This window comes from Athene cunicularia (genome assembly GCF_003259725.1).
Source record: "Athene cunicularia isolate RWA chromosome 3 unlocalized genomic scaffold, athCun1 chr3_part1, whole genome shotgun sequence".
In the NCBI taxonomy this organism is placed as follows: Eukaryota; Metazoa; Chordata; class Aves; order Strigiformes; family Strigidae; genus Athene; species Athene cunicularia.
The window spans coordinates 105915878-105936354 of NW_020799097.1; the positions used below are offsets into that span (position 1 = coordinate 105915878).

At 37.4% G+C, this 20477-nt stretch overlaps 1 protein-coding gene across 3 annotated transcripts in view; it reads right to left on the reverse strand.

Moving 5' to 3' along the window:
- Window positions 1-2501: 2501 nt before the first annotated feature.
- The window catches only part of LIN9 (lin-9 DREAM MuvB core complex component), a 37017-nt gene continuing 19041 nt past the window's right edge, over window positions 2502-20477 (reverse strand). For all 3 annotated transcript variants that reach the window (XM_026846248.1, XM_026846247.1, XM_026846249.1), the window contains 9 exons: window positions 17585-17742; window positions 16405-16538; window positions 15303-15422; window positions 15028-15129; window positions 9403-9483; window positions 5907-6032; window positions 5352-5534; window positions 5144-5241; window positions 2502-3900 (listed from right to left, as the gene is read on the reverse strand). In XM_026846248.1, coding sequence (XP_026702049.1) covers window positions 3795-3900; window positions 5144-5241; window positions 5352-5534; window positions 5907-6032; window positions 9403-9483; window positions 15028-15129; window positions 15303-15422; window positions 16405-16538; window positions 17585-17742 — 1108 coding nt within the window. In that variant the 3' untranslated portion in view covers window positions 2502-3794. The remainder of the gene's footprint in view (window positions 3901-5143; window positions 5242-5351; window positions 5535-5906; window positions 6033-9402; window positions 9484-15027; window positions 15130-15302; window positions 15423-16404; window positions 16539-17584; window positions 17743-20477) is intronic.

Here is a 20477-nt window from a genome sequence, read left to right on the forward strand (position 1 = left end):
CCTTCTGCGGGCAGTACTCGCCCGTCTCCGACGCCGAGGACACAAGCGGCTACTCGGAGTCGGGCTCGGAGTGGGAAGAGAACGCCCTCGGCGTCCTGCGAGCCCTCTGAGCGCCGCCCGGCCGGGCCCCGGCCCCGGCATGAAAACTCCGTCCCGCGGCCTCGGGGCGACGTCGTCCCCCGCCACACCGGTCCTGGGGGGACGCGGCTCAGGCGGGGAGCAGCCACGTACCCCTACCTCACCCCTGCTCTGCGACTGTTGCACTTTATCCGGTAGTAACTGATTTTACATATTTATTTAAGAAAGGTACGGGTCAGCTCCAGCGGCTGAGGGCATCTTTTTACACCGTATTTAAAATTTAGCATGTTTTGTATGTCTATGTAACCTTCTTTAGCCAAAAAGCTAACCAAATCCACTGTGTTTTAGGGATGGGGGCTGTCTTAGAAAAGTAGAAGAATGGGATTGTCTGTTGGGATTTTTTTGACTGAGGGGAGAAAAAAAAAATAAAGGTTTACACTTGTTGCTCTACTTGTGCGTGTGCTTGGGGCAGGGATGGGTTTCTTTCTTTGGCCTGCGCGGGGTAGAGAACAGTGGTAGAAATCCCGACTGCAGGTTCTCTTCCCAGGGCCTGGAGGGCCTCGGCTGCGGTTCAGGTGGGAGTAAGAGACCTAAGGGGCCTGAAGCACAGGTTACAAAAACTGCCTTACACCATCTCGGTCAGTATTTGCTTCTAGATCTACTCTAAACCATCACCCCCATCCCTGAACGAAAATGCAAATTTGTGGCCTCAGTAATACAAAACCCAAAGCCTCAAATCATTGCCTCAGACAAAAGCCTCAACTCTGCCGCTTAAGCCGAGGTTAATGTTAAACTACAGAAAAGTAGGAGTGTTTTGTGAACACTGTAAAGGCGCTTTAGCTTTGAATTTGAATACCAGGGACTACACAGAAGCTGTTTACAGGGTGGGTAGCCGGCTGGATGGCTCTGCACAGAGAATGCTGAGAACACCAAAATTAGCGGTAATGGAAGCCTCTCCAGCAATTCAGCCAATTTATTAAGGAAGGATATATTGCTATGTATGGATTTTGAGGATAAGGCCAATTCTTCCTGCCTACAGCCTTGCACTTCAGAGCCTTGCAGAGCAAGCTGTAAGACTCCCATGGTGGAGGAGCACCAAGTGGACTTGGGTACTGAAGGAGCTGTCACGTGAGGGGTTGAAAGACCCCAGAAGAGATGTACTGACAGCAGGAGACAGAAAATGAGACAGTAACTTCTTGGGGATGGAGGGTGGATTCAAGTTTACTGACTGTAAGAAACCAAACAAACTTGTTCTGCTCCTGCAGACTCAAGTTAGAGTAGTTGTAGTGAGTTCTTAAGATTCCTACTATGCTTAGGCCACATTCAGCAGAAGCAGTCAGATTTGTTACCGTATTTCACCAAAACTCAACGACTTTAACTTTGACGCAACATACTGCTAACTGGGGAGAAATGCAGCCTCCTGAAGAGGAGCAGTGAGGATATTCACAGTGCCTGGGGGTGTTGGCCAAATGACATGTGAAAGTATGTGGATACTTATCACAATTTATGTATCCTTCTGAGGTTACATTACTCTGCAATGATTAAAAAACCCACTTCAACACAAAACACGTTGGAAAGAGCACATTTAAGAACCCACATGTGAAAACCATCATGCTTACAGAATTGGAGTTAAGATTGAAGCCTGGTGGTTATTACATTGTATTCTGCATCCAGTAAGAAGTCACAAAAAGCTGGTTCCCAAATCCTCTTTGCCCAATACCGTTCCTGGCCGCGGCACCTACTGTCTGCAGCTCCTCTCCCCCTCAGTTTGGGGTGCTCGCTCTGTCTGCGAGCGGAGTCCTAACAGGGCAGGAAGGGGGTAAGGGGGTTCATGCAGTCCAGCGTTTCCTTGTGCTGGTGCTGGCAGCCCTCGCCCCTTCAGCGTGCGAGGTCAGCGTGCAACACAGGCGGAAAACTCGGCAAGAAAGGTGAACTGTTCCTCAGCTGCACAGCAGGTTTGTGAGCAGCAGATGACAGGGATGGGGTGTAAGTAAACAGCAAGGGGACGGCTACTTTCGCCCGAGTCAGCTGTAGATCACGTTAGTTACTGTCAGACTAAACCCACGTGCCTTAAGTCAGGCTTTGGCACCTTTCTCTGTTTAAATGAAAAGGTGGTGGGAGAGGACCTTTCTGTCTTCTTTACCAAAAAAACGGTAACACCACAAACTAACGAGCAATGTAATTGCAAAAGCAATTGCAGGGACCGCTACAATGTTCTATTCTGCAATGAGAGGCAAATTTCGGTGGGTAACTCAGTAAAATTAGTGTTTAGCGTTATGTTGTAATATCCCTTGTAAAGTTCCCAAATATCCCTTGTAAAGTTCCCAAATACCTTTTAAAACAGCTACTCACCTTGTCCTCATAAGATTTCATTTTCAGCAATTCTCTTAAAAAATGACCTGAGACCATCTGCAAAAAAGTTTGCATTTTTGTGAAATATATCATCTCTCATAGGTCAATTTATTCAGTTACAAATTTCATTGAGAATAAAAGATTTATGCATTTCTCTTAATTAACAGAACAAGTTTAGCTAAATATAAACTCTGCACTAAAGTTTTGCAGTGGCACAATACCAACACAGAATACAGAAGCATCTTTAAACTATACAAAATTTTAAAATTGAAAATAATCCTGTTTACATATTCTTTATACATTAACATATAAAAGACCTCATTTAATGAGGCATCTAAAAGAATCAAAAACTCTCTACAGCTATCTCTGAAAATTCATATCTGGAAACCATTACACAGAAGCTTTACAAGACTATTTAAACAAACCAATACACACTTTTTACAAGATTAACATTCCAAAAGGTACTCATAGGCAGGTTGTCACTTTTTATTTTTTTGCAGTTTACCTCACTGGTTATATTTAATTGTAAAAAATTAATATTTATATATGTTGGGTATTGTTGGATAACCAGTAATCTAATTTAAAACTTGTGCAAAACAAACAAAAATTTGGAAAAACGATGTGTTTAACCAGTCATTTATATAAAATACCCACTAGAGCACTTCTTTTGCTCCCTGTGAAGGGAAAAATCCATAACGAATCTCTTCCTGGAAAGTTACCAGTTACATTTTATATTCCTTCATTAGACTCCTTCTATAACTTATGATAAATTAAAAGTTCCATCAAGACACTGACTGATCGATAGACCTGCCCAACGTCCTCAAGTTTACACCTTCTGTTTGCTGTCCGTATGTTGCTGCTGCTGCTTCTTTAGATCAGGAAGACTCAGCCACCGCTGCCACCACACTACCTGAAGGCTGGTGGCAAGTCTCAGTCCCTACAGAGGAGCGGAGCTTTACATAACAAAGACCTGCCGTGGGGCTACTCATCTGAGCCATTTCCTCTTCATCACTTCTAACATACCAGGAGAGCCAACAGCAAGAGGTGTGCAGAATTCATCCGAACTTTTAAAAACTAAGTTCAAATTATATTAAAGTATGTTTTCAAGTTTATTATAATAAATGCAATTACTAAGAGATTACCAGTTAGCAAAACTACTGTATGTGAATAACAAATGGAGAAATCTAATGTAATGCTGGCCAGTAATGCTGGTTGTCCGAAGAAGCAGATATAATATATTTTAAAGGGTCCTTTCTGAGAGGTTTTCTTTTCCCTTATCTTCTGGCAGTTAGGATATTTGGTGAAGCCTATATAAAGGAAGAGGATTTTCCAGAACTAATTGCTGTACACTTGAAAGAAAATTTTCAGTCTCTGTTGGTGTTATTAGCTGCAAAAGCATGTAAATTTCCCATCTGGCTCAGACCACTCTGAATATGTGCAACATGGATCTCAACGTTATTCTGAAAACAACTACAGGAAGAAAAGAAGAAAAAAAGCATTAAACCCCATATTTAAGAATTGTGTCTGAATATTTCTACAGTGAAAGTCAAGGTACGAACAGAGCCAATACAAAAATTCAGATGAATCAGAGAGCAGCACATACTAATGCAACTTGATAGAGACATACGTGAAAATGGCATTTGCACAAACAGCTGCATGAAATCAGGAGTTACTAATTTGGGTTCTTTAAAGAAGACTTTAACATGAGCAGAGTTAATGAAATAAAAATAATATGAAGAGATGCTAAAATGCCCCCCAAAAGTACAGTGAAATGGAAACATCACCTTCTTCGCAGTGTACATCAGCCTTTAGTTGAATCCATTCCAACATGCAATTTGCAATGTTGGTTATAGAGAAGTTTCACTGATATTTGGGGTTTATTTTTGTTTTTACTAATGAAAAGTGCTATAAAATGGCATTTCTCGGTAGTTATTTTAAATCAAATGGCCATCTTACTATCTTTGTGAATAAAAAAAATATTATGTGCAGCCTCACATGGTTATGCAGCAATACGAGTATGGAGGGTATAAGGATATACTTAACGTTTAGGTGTCTTTTCTAAATTATGTAATTTAGCAGCATTATAATTATAAAAAAAAAAAAATTCTGGTCACAGATTGCTGGAGGCTGCAGCATGCTTCAGACAAGTATCACCACATTCTTGCTATTTTTATAATGCTTCCTCAGGCACCTGGTTGTGACAACTGTTGAAAAATGGCCCATCTAGACTAGATGGGCCTTTGATCTGGCACAATATGACTGTTCTTCTGTTTCTTCGTTTAAAATATTGCTAATGGAAGCTGGTCAGAAGTTGTAATTGTCTCATATGCCAGCTTTTAATATTTACAGTCAAGAGACCGAGTAACTATGCACATACTGAAATCATACTGTTCTGTGGTTTAAAGAATTTATAGTGTATTTACTAGTGGGATTTCAAAGTCTGTAAACACTCTAAAATAACTTACTAGTTGTCATAAATGACTGATGAGCAAGAAAGTTTAGTTGCTGCATCAATTTAGCACTCTTTTTTTTTTTTTTTTTTTAAATTAATTTCACACTCCCCTTTAAGAAGCCCCCTTTTAAATGGAACCATTCCTATAAGTTACCAGATTAAACCCCTTAATTATAATCAATGTTCACCTCTGAAATACAGTAAGAATTGCTTGCTGGCACAAAATGTGTAATTAAGAATTAAATATTCAAAAAGTAATACCTGATATTTGAGGAGTCTATTGAATTCTTAATGTCATTTAATGAATCTGTTAGTGATTTAAATTCAAAGGAATTCAGATCACCTCCTTCTGCTAGACACTGTAGGAGAAGAAAACAAAGAATGTTCTCACAGTTCGGCACAAAGAAACTGACAGAGCTTTAACACTTAAGTATTTTATGGGAAAAACTATTTTTTGCAAACATATTACCTTAATTTGCAGTAATATTGCTGTCAGTCTAGAGATTAGATCAGTTAAATTTTCACTCTCAACACAAAGCTGTCCTGTTGTCGACGAATTTGCTTGCCTGACGATCTCCTGAGCCTCCTCTTCACACCTACGCCTCAGATCTGTTGGCTGGTCTGCAGGCTGGAGGCCCTGGTCAGGAGCAAGCTGTACAGATAAAATGAAGGAAATTAAGAATAAAGATCTCCTTTGCCCTTGGTGTATGTGTGAAGTGACAAATGGTTTCACAGAGAGATCATAGTTATATAGTACGCAGTATTTTTTCTGCATTTATGTACATGTATGTCTATTTCAAAACTGGCCACTGGCATCAGCAAAAGTGTCTGCATTCTGGTGAAAGAAAGAGAGACAGACAGACAAAGGCTGAGAAGGAGAGAGAGAAAGGAATCCAATACAGCTATTACTATAGCTTCATTTCAAAGTGATACCTGCCCCCGCCCTATTCCCAGGAAATTCTAAATGTTTTTTGTACTTAGGTTAAGCAAAACCAAGTACATACAGATTCCAGCAAAATCTTACCTCATAACAATACTGTTGAACTTTATGCAAAACTTTATTTAAGTCTTTGTTTAGTTGTTCTAGATCTAGAACAATAGTTGCATATCTCCTCTGAAACTCAATGCCTATTGGCATAGAATAGGATTTCTGTGAAAAAGACAAAGCATATTGAAGTTAATGCAATGCTGTATGTTTATATCTTTTGAACACATCAAAAGGAATTTTCACTTGAAAATAATACTGAAGTATTTGAAATCCCAGTGTTTAATAGAAAAATGTTAACATACCAAAGACTGAAATGTAGAATCACCATTTAAAACTCCAAGTGACAACCGTGTATAGTAACTATCATGCTTTTACTCCCTTCATAAAGTGCTATGACAATCTGTGGTGATAAATGCTAGAGAAGATAACTGTGGTCCAACCTGTTTATTTCTCCAGCAGTTGGGTATGGCTTCTCTCTAACTGTATGTCTTCCTGTCAGCAGGAGGACAGTATAGCACAATATGGCCACAACCACCTCTGCTGCAGGATGGGAAGCACAGTTGTCTACTAAGTTAGTGGTCACTTGAGGAGGACCCAGTGCTATAAGCCTTCTGTTACAGCTAACAATTCTGTCAGAAAAGAAAGTTACTAGAGCTTATATTTGGTAACATAAGTATTTGAGTAAGCATAACTTTCCACAAAAAACCCACCCAAAACAGAATACAGTACTTTTTTCTTATATAGTTTTCAGAATGTGTCTTGACACTGTTTAGATGATATCTGTGAAACTGAAGCAAAACATGCACTATATTATAAAATTTCCTTCACAAATGGTTTCTTGCACGGTAAGGTGGATGTATTTCTACTGCTTCTCAGCCACAAGTCTGAGGTACAGGTACCTCAACAATCAAATCTGTAGCTATAGATTTTACAACCCGAGATAAAGCAAAATGCAAAGTCAAGAGCCTTCATCAGGAGGATCCCGGCCAAAAGCTCAACATCAAGGTTTCAGTTATCAGTTCAGTTCAAAGTTCTCCATTAAACTTTATCACTGAAATGATCTCTAGGGATTTACAAATGTGAATACCAAATAAATGGGGCTTTAAACTAACACCTTAACTTCAGAATTCACCTAAGAGCAAATTGGAAACCAGCACAAATTTGATGTACTTCCTGCAGCTCTGGAACATAAGGAAAACATTGTAACGTTCAGATCTTCAGCAGTGACTAGTCCCCGCTGAGAGCAGACTGTACAGCTCCAGGTTAGTTGTGAAAGCCACGGACAATTGTGAATTCCCCATCAGAGAGGAAAGATGAAGGGAAATATTTCTCAGCACCAGCACTATTTCTGACCCAAGAGCAATCCAAGATCTGGAAACACTGGCAAACAGCTGAACTGGCGGACAAAAGGTGGACAGCTTTCAGAAGATGGAAACAGATAACATCTCTGTGTCACTGGGTATCTATGCGCTTCTCTGGAATGACCAGCATCACCTTTACCTTGTCTTTATCACAGGTCATGTCAAAAAATGAACTAGCCATCCTTTTTATTTAATTTCTTTATCCAAATGGTTATCAGAAAAACGTTTATGTACTTGGTAACTTGTTTATAAGCCTACATTCAAGACTTGTATAGCAATGTCAAGATGCATAACTATTAATAAGCTGTCCTTTCAGAAAAATAAAATAGAAAATATGCAGTTGTATGTATTAATAGTTCCTCTGAAGGCATCCCCTACCTCATGTAAATTTATTATTACTGCCAGATAATAATGAACTACATTCAGTACCAGTTCTGATTTTGGTTATTTCTGTTTATTTCTATATTGTTTAAAAAAGTCTCCATAAAAGGATTGCTTTAAACCAAACAGTGGTGCTACTCTAACAATTATCAAATCACATCAGTACGAATTATAATTGAAGTCTGACAATTAAACTGCACTTGAATGAACTCAAAGGACTCTGTTTTATTCATGTTCAGGTACGTTATTGATGTTCAAGTGGATTGGTACCAGAAAAAGATTCTTGTTCAGAGAAAATACATTTTAAAGGAGAAACAACATACACTCAGCAGCACAAATGCAGATGGGATTGCCAAGGGACAAAGAGGATTAAAAGACAGCCTAAGAATATGGCCCAATAGAAAGGTATCACATCCTCTATTTTTATCAGGACAGCCTTGAATAGCAACAGAGGTTGCTTTATGATTGCTGGTTAACAAAGGAAACAGCGCAAAGGAAGACTTTCAAAAGAATCTCAAAGTCCTTATCTAGGCTATAACTGAGCTAAAATATATCGAATTTAACATTTATTTCTAGATCTCATTCTTCCCTGTTGCTTTTTTGCTCTTTCAATTTTGTGGAATAAGAATATCAAGGAAAATAATAATACAGTTAATTTATAACTTAGTAGCTGAGTGACATGTTAATATCTAGATTGTTGTCAGAGGCAGGATACTGTCATTCCTATGGATTTCCTTATCTATGCAAAAGTATTAATATCTAAGTAAAAAAAAACAGGTTTTTAGTTTGCTTTAAAAAGAGCTGGTAATTTGTCAGTATCACAATTACAGATTGCAGCGGTATGTTTTTCTTTTTGCATCTATTTTAATTATTAATATGCAAAATCAAAAGACAAAACATTTGATGCACAGGAAAAAGTAATGTAGCAACTGAAATGATACGGTTTTGAAGAGCAGCATCACAGCACAAAAAAAAGAAAATTACAGAGACATAGGGATGGGGCAGTAGGAAACAGAATAACAGAACACACATCTGCACATGATCATTGAAGGGTCAAAGAGGGAAATCTTACCACAATAAATCAAGTCCTTCAACATTCAAATATTTTACATGAAAAAAACCCCAGCTTTTTGGCCCCAAGAAATAAAAAGGACTCCTCTTCCTCTGCACAAACCTTTAGCCTTCTGTCTGTACATTGTAGAGAAAACTGAATGGGTGCTAGCAAAAGGTTGAGACTGTTAGCTTTCCAATTTCATGTTGATTGATAGCCATGGGTGGTAGAAAAGGCATTCTTATCATTTTGATTTACTGACTGATTATTAGATAAAGCCTACAAGAAAAACTATTCTGCTGCTGTTAATTATGCTGTAGCTGCTCTGGTACTGTAATTTTAAATGCTGGTCAAGGGTACTCAGAGCTTTACATAGAAAATCTCTGAGTTATTGTTTTAGCCAGAAAGCTAAATAAGTACCCACCATCTGCAAAATAAAATTATGATGTCTTACCATATGAACCTGTACCCAAGATTCTCAAAGTACATAGTATTTCCTTACTTTATATGTCAACTGATATACACTATCCTGATGTTATTAATCAGTACTCACAGCATGCTTTCAAAAGAGAATATTTGAAACAACTGACCTCTGACTTGCCTTTAAAAAAAGAAAAATTCACATTATAGAAAGCGATAAAATATAGAATTTTATCTAGACTCTAGTTTTAATTGTATCTATTTGCATTAGCTGTTAAAGCATATCCTGTTTTAAGAACTGAAAAGAGAACATTCTCACCAGCTTTTCTGCTTCTGTATTCATCTCTCTCAATTGTTTGATGTGTTCCTTCTTGATCATAAGGATTTTCGATAACCTGGTCTAAAACAAAAGAACTATTTTTAGAATGAATAGGTCCTTAGTTTTGAAATGCCATAGAAATTCAAGATAATAAAATGTGTGTTTCTTTCACATAATTTAAAAATAAATTTCTCAGTTGTTCATCAAGTTAAGATGCTGAAAGAAAAATTAATTAAATGATGGATTTCCCAGAGATTTTTAAAACATTTTCAAGTGCCCTAGATTGGAGAAGGATAAAATCCATCAGCTGAAATTCCCTAAAGGAAGACTAATATAATTTATAGCAGCTAGAGGCTGAAGAATCAAAAGACTTATTTTTTTGCAGCCTGAAGGGAAGCAAAGGGTGTTATCATCATGTACTACAATTAATATCACTCACCTTACCATACCTTTCTTCACAGTTCTCAGCTTGTTCTCAGTTGTGCCCTTGACCAAGCACCAGCCCTTTGTGCACACTCCTGCAGTAAAACCTGGTATAGAGATTGGATCTATTTTATACCAAACAACTCTGGGCTTTCCATTTCCCTCTTTCATGATGGGAATACCTTGTTTCTGGTGCCCTTGGGACCTAGCAGGCTGAAGTGGAAATCACTGTGAGTGCTCTCAATACACACATCACTCCTAAAACTATTCATAGTCTCCAGGGCCTTGAGAGAAATCCTAGCTCCACTACAACCAGCAACAGTTTTATTACTGATGTAAACAGAGCCAAGATTTCAGGTTTTAGAAATTTCAAAGGGGTTAACTGCATCCTAGTAACAAAACATGGGACTGGGAGAAATAGGAACTCCTAGTTCAACATATATCTGCTTATATACAGTTCCCTTTGTTGATTTTCAAATTCAGTCTTAACATCCAGGTTTCTTGCCCTCACAAATCCTAATGGAAGATTGTTCCCGGATTTCTTTCAGCCAAATATGAACATTCTTCGAATTTCTATGTTAAATGCATTCTTGTTCACAGTAATTTGTTCTGCCAAGGCTGTTTTTCAGCTAAATATAGGCTCTCCCTCCTTGTATCTATCCCTGTTTATTCAGAGACACTGTTCTTTCACCAGACTAATCAAAACCCAATCCTTTCCAGTCTCCTCTCCCATAAAAGGCTCTTGATCTCCTAAACTTTTGTGGACCTTTCTATATCTTTTTTCCATTCATTTTTTCCTAAACATGAACAACAGGAAGCCTGTACCAGTATTCCAAATTAGAGACCTGTAAACTAGACCTGTAAACCAGTATCAATACTTAAATCTTTCTACCACAAATACTTTGCCAGATGCATTTTACGAGCAGATGGCAAGCCATGGTTAGATGCAGAGAGGCAGTACTGCATAGGTTATCACTCTTCCAATTCTAGCTGCTCATTTCTGTCCTTGTGCTATCCCCGTGACCACGCTGAGCCAGCACTTGCATTTTTGCAGCTACATGAAGAACCTAATCAGGGAACCGATAATGACAAAACAACAAATTCAGAAAAGGCAAGGAAAAAAAGTTTTTAAATTGTTAACTTGTGAGCTGGGTTATCTCTCTGATCTAGTTTCTAACACTCCACACAAACCCTCATGTTGGCAAAAAAACACCTGGGAGGAAGGAAAGCACTGTACACCATCTGCCACTGCTGCCAAAAACTTACTCGTCAAGCTCTGCTGTTGTCACCATCCAGCAACTGCTTAACATGTCTAAGTCCTTCCCCTTCATGAAGCTGGTGAGTCCCCAACTTAATGCAGAATGTTATTTGTCCCCAAAACTTGCAAGGTTTTTGCTGCTTAACTTCTACTTTGATGTCCAGACATATTTCACAGTATCATGGAATCATCTAGGTTGGAAGAGACCTTGAAGATCATCTCAGATGATATTTGAGGATGCAGGGCCCTTAATTCTCCAGTTCATGAGCCTGAATTTTATATTATACTCATCCTATTCCCAGATATACTCCAGTGATCAAGATAATGATTCTTTCTACAAGAAACTGACTTTTCACTGTATCTATGATGTCTACCAACTTTCTCTCATTGGTACATTTTATTAAATAGAGTTCCGTTTTCATTTTAACTCAGTTCATCCCTATTTTCCTTGAGAAATTCTTGCCTAACAATCTCATTAAACTGGAAAAAAAGAGATTAAGAAACAACCCAACCAGTATGTTTAGGTTTGTACTTTAGATTTAATTTTCCAGTCAAAAGAGTATTTATAATAACACAAGCATTTCAAAGTAAAGTGTGAAACAACTTACTATGGAATATTTTCAAAATTTTCATAAGCAGAAAATAGTCAAAAATCCAGTATCCATTTTCAGATTTTTCCTCCTGGATTTAGATTGAGAAGATCACCCCTTTTTCTACAACAATCAGGAAGACATCAATTCACTTTTCTGAACATGCTGCATTAACATACTCCCTCTCCTGGACATGCAGCAACCCTGCAAACAGTCTGGTTTGTCCAGGATTGTTCCCTTCCCAACCTATTTTTTTTTTCCCAAAACAAAACAAGGGGTGGGGGAGAAAGCTATACCTGAACACTTGAAAAAACATCCTCCAAATTTTAATACTGATGAGAATGTAAGAATGTAATCTGTGATTTTGACCTGCAGTATAATCTATGAAGTATTTAAGGATACATTACATATTGAATGTAAGCATGAAAAACTTTTATTTAAAAATTTATTACTTGTTTAGTGTTAACTTTATTCTTAATATCATAATGTTAATTTTCGAGCCATTCTTCTCCTAATATGTATGTGTACCCCAATCACAAATCCAGGCTGGGTGATGAGTGGAATGAGAACAGCCCTGTGGAGAAGGACTTGGGGGTGTTGGATGGAAAACTGACTATAAGCCAGAAATGTGTGCTCACAGCCCAGAAAGCCAACCATGTCCTGGGCTGCATCAAGAGAAGTGTGGCCAGAAGGGTGAGGGAGGGGATTCTTCCCATCTGCTCCACTCTGGTGAGACCCCACCTGCAGTGCTATGTCCAGCTCTGGGGCCACCAACGTAAGAAGGGCACGGAGCTGCGGGAGTGGATCCAGAGGAAGCCACAAAGATGATCAGAGAGATGGAAGACCTCTCTTAAGAAAGGCTGAGAGAGTTGGAGTTGTTCACCCTGGAGGAGAGAAGGCTGCAGAGAGACCTTATAGTGGCCTTCCAGTGCTTAAAGGGGCTACAGGAAAGCTGGGGAGGGACTCTTTATCAGGGAGCGTAGTGATGAGTGGTATCATTTTTAAACTAGAAGAGGGTAGATTTAAATTAGATATAAGGAAGAAATTCCTTACTGTGAAGGCAGTGAGACACTAGAACAGGTTGCCCAGAGCAGTGGTGGCTGCCCCCTCCCTGGCAGTGTTCAAGGCCAGGTTGGACGGGGCTTTGAGGAATCTGGTCTAGTGGAAGGTGTCCCTGCCCATGGCAAGGGGTTGGAACTAGATGACCTCAAGGTCCTTTCCAACCCAAACCTTCTATGATTCCATGTCCACAGTAAAAATCAGAAAGAATAGCAGTCTGATGTCAGAATGTAAACTCATAGAAATTAATATAAAGATTTAGAAAAACTAAGACTCCAGTGTATAACTATGATTAGTAGTTACAAATCCAAGTGTTTGCTTACAGTTGCAAATTATACATAAAGACAATATCGCTAACATTTATTTGTCAGTGTCCGCACATAATCTTGGCTATTCTTCCTTTTGTTACAAATTAATTTCAAACCTGTAAAAGAGAATTAAGGGTCTGGACTGAAACCTAATTCAAGGTGTGCTGTATTTTTTCTGCTTTGTCCAAAATAATGTTTTCCCATAAAATTGTTTACTCATGGTATCATAAACAATTTCCTGGAAATAGTTCTCCAAAAAGTTTTCTCCGAATCAAACATTTTCTGATCATTTACTTTCCCAAATCACCATGAAATCAGAATGAGGGCTTTGACCTTTTTACTGTACCAGTGTATAAGACAGACTAGAACATCTTTAATGGTCACTTTTAACATAAAAATACATCTGGACTGGTGAATGCAGTGCAATCAATAATCAGTACTCACTAGGGTCATGTATTTCACAAGACCAAATTTCAGTACCATCCTTAAACTTCTAATAAAAAAGTTGATGCTTATAACGCTTAAGATGCTAGGCTTAAAAATAATGCCCAGTCCTTCAATAGATGTTTTAAACCTCACAATTCTTTATCAAAAGCCTGGATAAATTATTAAGTTGCTCACATAAAAAAATGCCAAAAATCTGTGGCTTGGTTTTGTTCAAAAACTTGACAATCTTCAAGCAAAAATACATATTAATGCAGTATTTTTGTAAAATGCCACCATTTGTGATGCAAGAGGCCTATGCTTTTAAAACTCAGATTTCCATAGAACAAGTAATAATATACCACCAAACGTGACTGAGAAATCACACATTTTCAGATTTAAAATACAGAAACAATGTAATAAACAGATCAACTCGGCACACTAAATATTTGTAAAGCTCAATACACCTTACTTACCCAGTTTCACTGATCATACTCAGTGACTCAAGTAGGATAGCTGCAGTTACAGTTTAGCAGCATAAACAAAACCAGTATCTTTTGTGTATTTCAATTTTTAACATAATTAATCTTACAGCAACTACATCTATTTTAAATTTTCTTAGCTAAGCTAGATATCAAGCCACCTTTTTCAAAATTAGCTTTGTACAGTAAGTTTCCCCTAAAAAGGTTAACAGATCATTCTGTCAAAAGTCATTATGTTGAACAACCAAAATATTAGTGTCACATGAGCTACAGACACAACTCGATTCTTTTGACCAATTACATACACTTTAAAATCTGAGAAGCTTTTAGCAATATTATTTCTCAGTTCTTAATATTTTAAACTCAGAACATTCCAACCTCCTTTAGCATGTTCAAGATAGCTTTCATTGTTAAGAATTCAATCACACGTCTTAAAAGCCAACGTGGCAATTACATTCTTCCATCATGCTGAAGAGTAACTTGCTTCTGTGAGTTTTGATATTCAATGAATCTCAGCTTCCTTACATTACTTGTCTGTGCTCTTCTGAGCTGCTATACAAAAACCACTAAAGGAATTCTTTCATAAAGATGAAGATAAAAAAGAGTTTTCTTATCTATAACATGTAAGCTTGCTTTTGGGGCAAAGAGTGTTTCTTTTCTTCTCCACGAGGCTAGGGCATTACATAACATAAAATAAAATATTTGATAATGCACATGGGCAAATGTTCTTTGGGTAATGCAAGTATATTTTAAATAAAATTTAAAAAGTCTTAACACAGTACAAAGTTTGCAGGTAGAAATAATATATTTTTTTAGACCAAGTGATACAACTGGGAAAAATAAGACACACTCTTGGAGACATAAGCCCCTCCCTGTGGTCTGAAGAACAGCATATTTCAAATCTTATGAACCAGTGAGAAAATTAAGAAGGGGTGGGGGAATAAAACCAAATATTATTAACATCTTCTCAAAAGGTAATATGCATATCACCATATTGGTCATAAATCAACGGAAGGTCATTTAACTGCAGAAGAATTACAGAACAAAACACAACAAAATTAAGAGTTGCAGTCAACACTTACCACTTGAATGAGGAATTCTACTGGAAAACCTCCTAGTGTTTCACTATCTGTGCCTGAAATTTTGCTTTTCCATGAAGATTGTCCTAATAAAGGGTCACTGTCCTATACAATAAAGAGCAATCAATTTAATATCTTACTTTTAGAGGTATTGGCTAAAATGTTTATCTTGCTGAATAACCTCAGAAAATTAATCTCAAAAACTCTTTAAGGTAAGAGCTTCAACATGTATCAGAAAATATTTCTGTGATTAATATTATATGAAAAAAGTAACTTACTGTAATTGGAGACTGGAGTGAAGGTGTATAATGCAATCGGGGAGGGGTCATAAAGAACCTTGAAGGCCGTTGTTTCTGTCCAAAGGCAGCAATTGGCATGGTTTCATGAGGTTCATTACTCTGCAAGACAGGAAAAGGATGTACTTCAGATGTCAGATTAATTAATGTTACACACCTTGTGGAAAACATAATTTATTTCTGGAATCTGGACTAGCCATGCCCATCTATGCCCCAGCCCAACAGTGTTAAAAGATTAACATATTGCTTTTGGGCTAGCAGGAGGTTCAAAATCATATTCCATTGCTGGAATTTTTCAATGTGTTATGGCATCACATCAAATAAAACCTCCAAGAATATTTCCAAAAACTCTATTGGCAAGTTGTAGACAAATCATGACTGAACAGGAGTTCAGCATAAGCTCCAAACTCAGATCATGACAGAGACTACACAAATTATGGACTGTTAGTAGATACAACACTACCCAAGATACAAAACAACATGAGGTCCTCTGAAGAGCTTGCAGTCTAGGTCAGGCTGTTTGGCAGGAACAATTTTTGGAGCTCATAAAGTGGTACAAACACCTATGAGCTAGGAAATAATCCCAAACTGTTTGATCAAAGCAACATCCCCAGAGGTAGCTTCATTACCATAAGAAGTTTCAAAATGAGGGTCAGTCAACCACAGGCCTTTCCAGACTTTGGCAAATTACAAAGGGCCAAGTTTTCTTGAAAGTTCTCTGCAAATTCTGCTATGATCCCATAGCAGAATTTTCTTTGGGATCGTACATTACTCATTAGATTTCTTCATAATAAACTCAGGCTATTATAACAACCTAAAATAGTAGGTCTAGTAAATTATTCCAGCCTGAGCCATTATGTTTTTATCACAGAGGGTTAGCCTGTTCTATAAAACCATAAACAGTAGAAGCTCATTCCCCTGGAATTTCACATGCATCTGTTACTCTTGTTTCTATTTTATGAGAATACCACCTGGATGTAATATTTTGAATTTTCTTCTTTTTGATTAAAGCATACAGTTGTAGATTTTAAAATTTTATTTTATTATTATAGCTATTTTAAGAATGTGTGTCATTAATACTTACAAGAACTTCATAATCTGGGACTGTGTGTGTTCCAAGACCCGCCCTGTCAAAAGTCACTCTGTATGTAGCATTAAGAGTGTCTACAGCGTCTATTTGTCCAGTGAATAGTCCATCATGGACACCACGCAAACGTGCTTAAAAAAATAAGAGACCAAAAACTCAAACGTTACAATGTTCTGATACCATTGAGAAAAATAAACTATACATCTTTTGCAAGTAACCCTTCATGTGTATACTTAAAACCCACCGATTAATGCAGAAAAAAAAGTAAACTCAGAAATAGAATTGTATGCAATAGAAATGCTACCCAAATTTTTGTCAAATTTATGTTCGCAAGTCAAGTATTTCCCAAATCTAATCCTTTGCACTCCACACGGTTTAATACCCAATATCTCCTGACAGATTTTGCAGACAAAAGTAAATTTCTGGATCATTTTGAACACCATTTCTCTTTGATCACTTCCACTGATGACTCTGTATTTAGCAAAAGACAATGAGGAATGCAGCTCAAGGATACAGCTCTAGGAGTGTGAAGAGAGGCAGTGTTGTGCATGTCTGCTCTTTAGCAAGAATTAAGGACAGTGTTGCTGAAGAATGCAAAAAGCCAAGAGCAGTAGTGGCTTGAGTGGGAGATACCATGCTTAAGTGAAAAGCATCTGGATCGCAGACAGACAGGATGGAGGAATTCAAGTTTTTATAAAATTAGACAAAAACATGTGGAATGTTTTTAACAATATTCCTTCCTCAGTTATGCATAAGGTTTTTCAGTAAGGCAATGTCATGTTTAGTCTACTTGTCCAACTACACTGCAATATCAATTGTACATCTGTTTCAAAATAGATATTTTTATAACCTTCAGACAGCACTCAGCTCTTTGCATTTATGCATCTCTCCAAGATTTGTTAAACATACTAGACATAGAAAAAATTTTTTTAAAATCTACAATTTGAACAACAGAAATAATAAACCATACTAAGTTTGTACCTTAAAACCCTATCTCAGGTTTAAAAATAGTAGCTAATCTTCACAAGCACCTTCTCAATGAGCTAACAATAGAAACATAAAATAAATTTAAAACATCAAATATTGTAACTATGTGCACTAAATATATTATGGTTTACTAAAATCTTTACATAACACTTGGCTGTTTTTTTTGATTTGTTTATTTTTAAGAAATTACCTGTAACTTTTGTTCCTATTACAAGTGGTAATGGAATTTCTTCTGGAAGATCTTTGAACTGTGAAATATCTGCAACTTTCCGCTGCTGCAAAAGTCTTATTTTCTGTCGTTTCTGTTTTAACGCTGATCTCTCTTCCTCAAAGAAGGCAGAGGAACACCTATAGTACAATTAGGTAAAACTATACTTAAATTCAGCACTGAAAATATACATATGTGAAGACATATGAAATAAACAGGCATAGTTTACAAATCAGTGAGAAAAAAAATGAAAAAGCTTGGGGTGAAGTGTTCAAGAGAAAATGTTTTGTTGAACGGATTTAGACCATCTTACTCCACAGAATTATCACTCCCAAAATATCAGTTTATTTAAAAGTGACAGCCAGAAATGCTAGCTGTTACATCACTATATCAGAAGAGCACAAATTTTTCTGCTTATAGGGATCCACCTGGTGTCACAACAAAGCTAAAGCAGGTCGCACATTCAGTCTACTCAGTCTGACTTAACAGTTCAGTGCGTGGAAGGAGGACTTGCCGTGATGTCCCTGGCTGCCATCGCTTACTGATACGTAGTAGATCTCTTTCACATGTGTTCATTAGCTCAATTCAACTAAGTTAGTATGAAAGGGCACCAGATTCAGAACATAAAAGCACACTTCTACGTCTCATCTCCTTGCAACTGTGCAGAGTACAACTCAGCCACATCTCTGTTATGTAGATGAATTGTTTGAGATTGAAAGATAGTAAAAGTACAAATTTGTCTGAACTTGGACTATTGTGTAAAATCAGAAAATCTTTAGCAGCCCCCTCTCTGTTTTGGGGTGTATGTACCTTAAAATGTAATCTAAAAGATGGAAGACTTAGTTCTAGGGCCCTTACTTGTTTTTTCATTTTCACTTTTAACCTACTGAATAGGTATGATGCATGAGGGAGATTCTGAAAGCATAAAGACATTAAGGACTCGAACCTATCTCTCCTTATTAAAAAAAAAAAAAAGTTTTATCATTCATGTGCCAACGAATCAAGTCTTTTAAATAAGGAGTACAGATGCTATTGTAGCTCTGCTTAATTGCAGAAGCAGTTATTTATCAAATAATTTATTGCCTTTGTTAATTGCTTTACTGCAGTCAAATGCAATTTAAACATTTTCTGTGGAACTCATACAGTTATATATTGATTACTGATCAATAAATGTTCTATTTTACAAGGTTATTTCAGAAGACAATGACAACAACTCTGCTGGTTTCCCATTCTACACTGCAAATTATATTGTTTTAAATCCCTTCAAGATCTTCCTCAGTTATTTATCTCTCACTCAATACTGAGCAGTCAGCTCCTATTTCCAAGTCTGCTTCTACTACTCTCTTACTATATACCAAAATAGACATTCTTATGTTTTCTTGTGTATACCCCTCACTCAGAGAGTTCCACAGAGTTGTTTCACCATTTTCCAAAATTTCTCTTCCATGCAGTGTGTATGAGAAGATCGTAAGAATTAAGCTGTCAGGATGCTGAGACCACACTGAGACCACTTTTTTTCCACACCAATCAGCAGTTTCATGCTTGTTTGTCTATGCATACATCATTTGCCCTTTATCTTATACCTGTTTTCTAAGTTATATGGGGTATAGACCATCTTTTTTGTCCAGTGTGTACAGTGTTAACACAATGAGATCTTAGTCCTAAGCAAAGGCTAAAAACAAAATATAAAAAGAACAACAGGATTGAACTGAAGCTGTGACGTAGGTGCAATAATGTACTGCACTGATGGTTCCTTTACTAGACTTTCCAATCACTATCCCTGCAAAAGACATCACTAATCTTTGTGCAGTCTAGAAACCATGTTGTAGATTGAGCAACTGTAGGTGTGTGTACCACTCACTGGTTTACTACTGAAGAGCAGAATGTGTTTACCTGGATTTCTGTATTGCCTAATGATCCTCATTAGGAATTCAAAATATCTGGAAAGCAATATGGCAGAGAGAGTGATGATGGCTGGGAGACTCATGCAAAGCTTATTTGGATATTCTCATTTAGAGATGCTATTTGCTTCATATTTACTACTGTGGAGGAACAAGTGTGAAATAATGCTTGTCACAGGCTGTGAATATGAAGTAGCAAAATGCAGGTCAGAGCTTTTCAATTCCATTGAGAACAGAGTGACTAATCACAGCAAGACAAAAAAAAAAAAAAAAGAAAGAAAGAAGACAGACATTAATAATAGTCCTAATTGTGTCCAGGGTCTTGCATCAGGAACATCAGACATCACCTGATGTTCTTTGACCCATGCTCTTAGAAATACAAATTCAAATGCTGATATACTAATCACTGACCTTGGAAGGTCCCTACAACAGCAACTACTGTTTTACTGCTAGCTCAGATGTTCTTAGAAAGTCTCTGTTCCAAATGCTGGAGGTCAAGGATGTAGAAATTACTTGCAACATATTTCTGGCTTCTGTTAAAGGAAATCGCCAACCCCATGTCCCCCAAATGTATTTAATAAAGGTTATCCCATCTTCATGCCATTCCTATGAAAAAAGGAAGATTAAAACTATGGTACAGATCACACTGCAACCTCATTAGTTTCCTGCAGAGACTTTTTAAGAGGTTGAACATTCTTCTCAGTTTCTACCTCGGTCATGAGAATCTGAACTAACAGAGGAAGCATCACCATAGTCTCAGGACAAGCATATCTGTGCTTAGTTCATATCCATTGCTATTTCACAACTCCATTTAAAGTTTATATAGAGTACACAAGACTAACTATTACCTCTCCTCTTCCTTTTCTTGAAGCATATCTTTCCCCACAGTCTACTGGAATCTTACAAGCTTTGCAGGCTCCCATGAAGAATAGTGTTGTGCCAATCAACCACACTGTTGATGGTGTGATAGGACA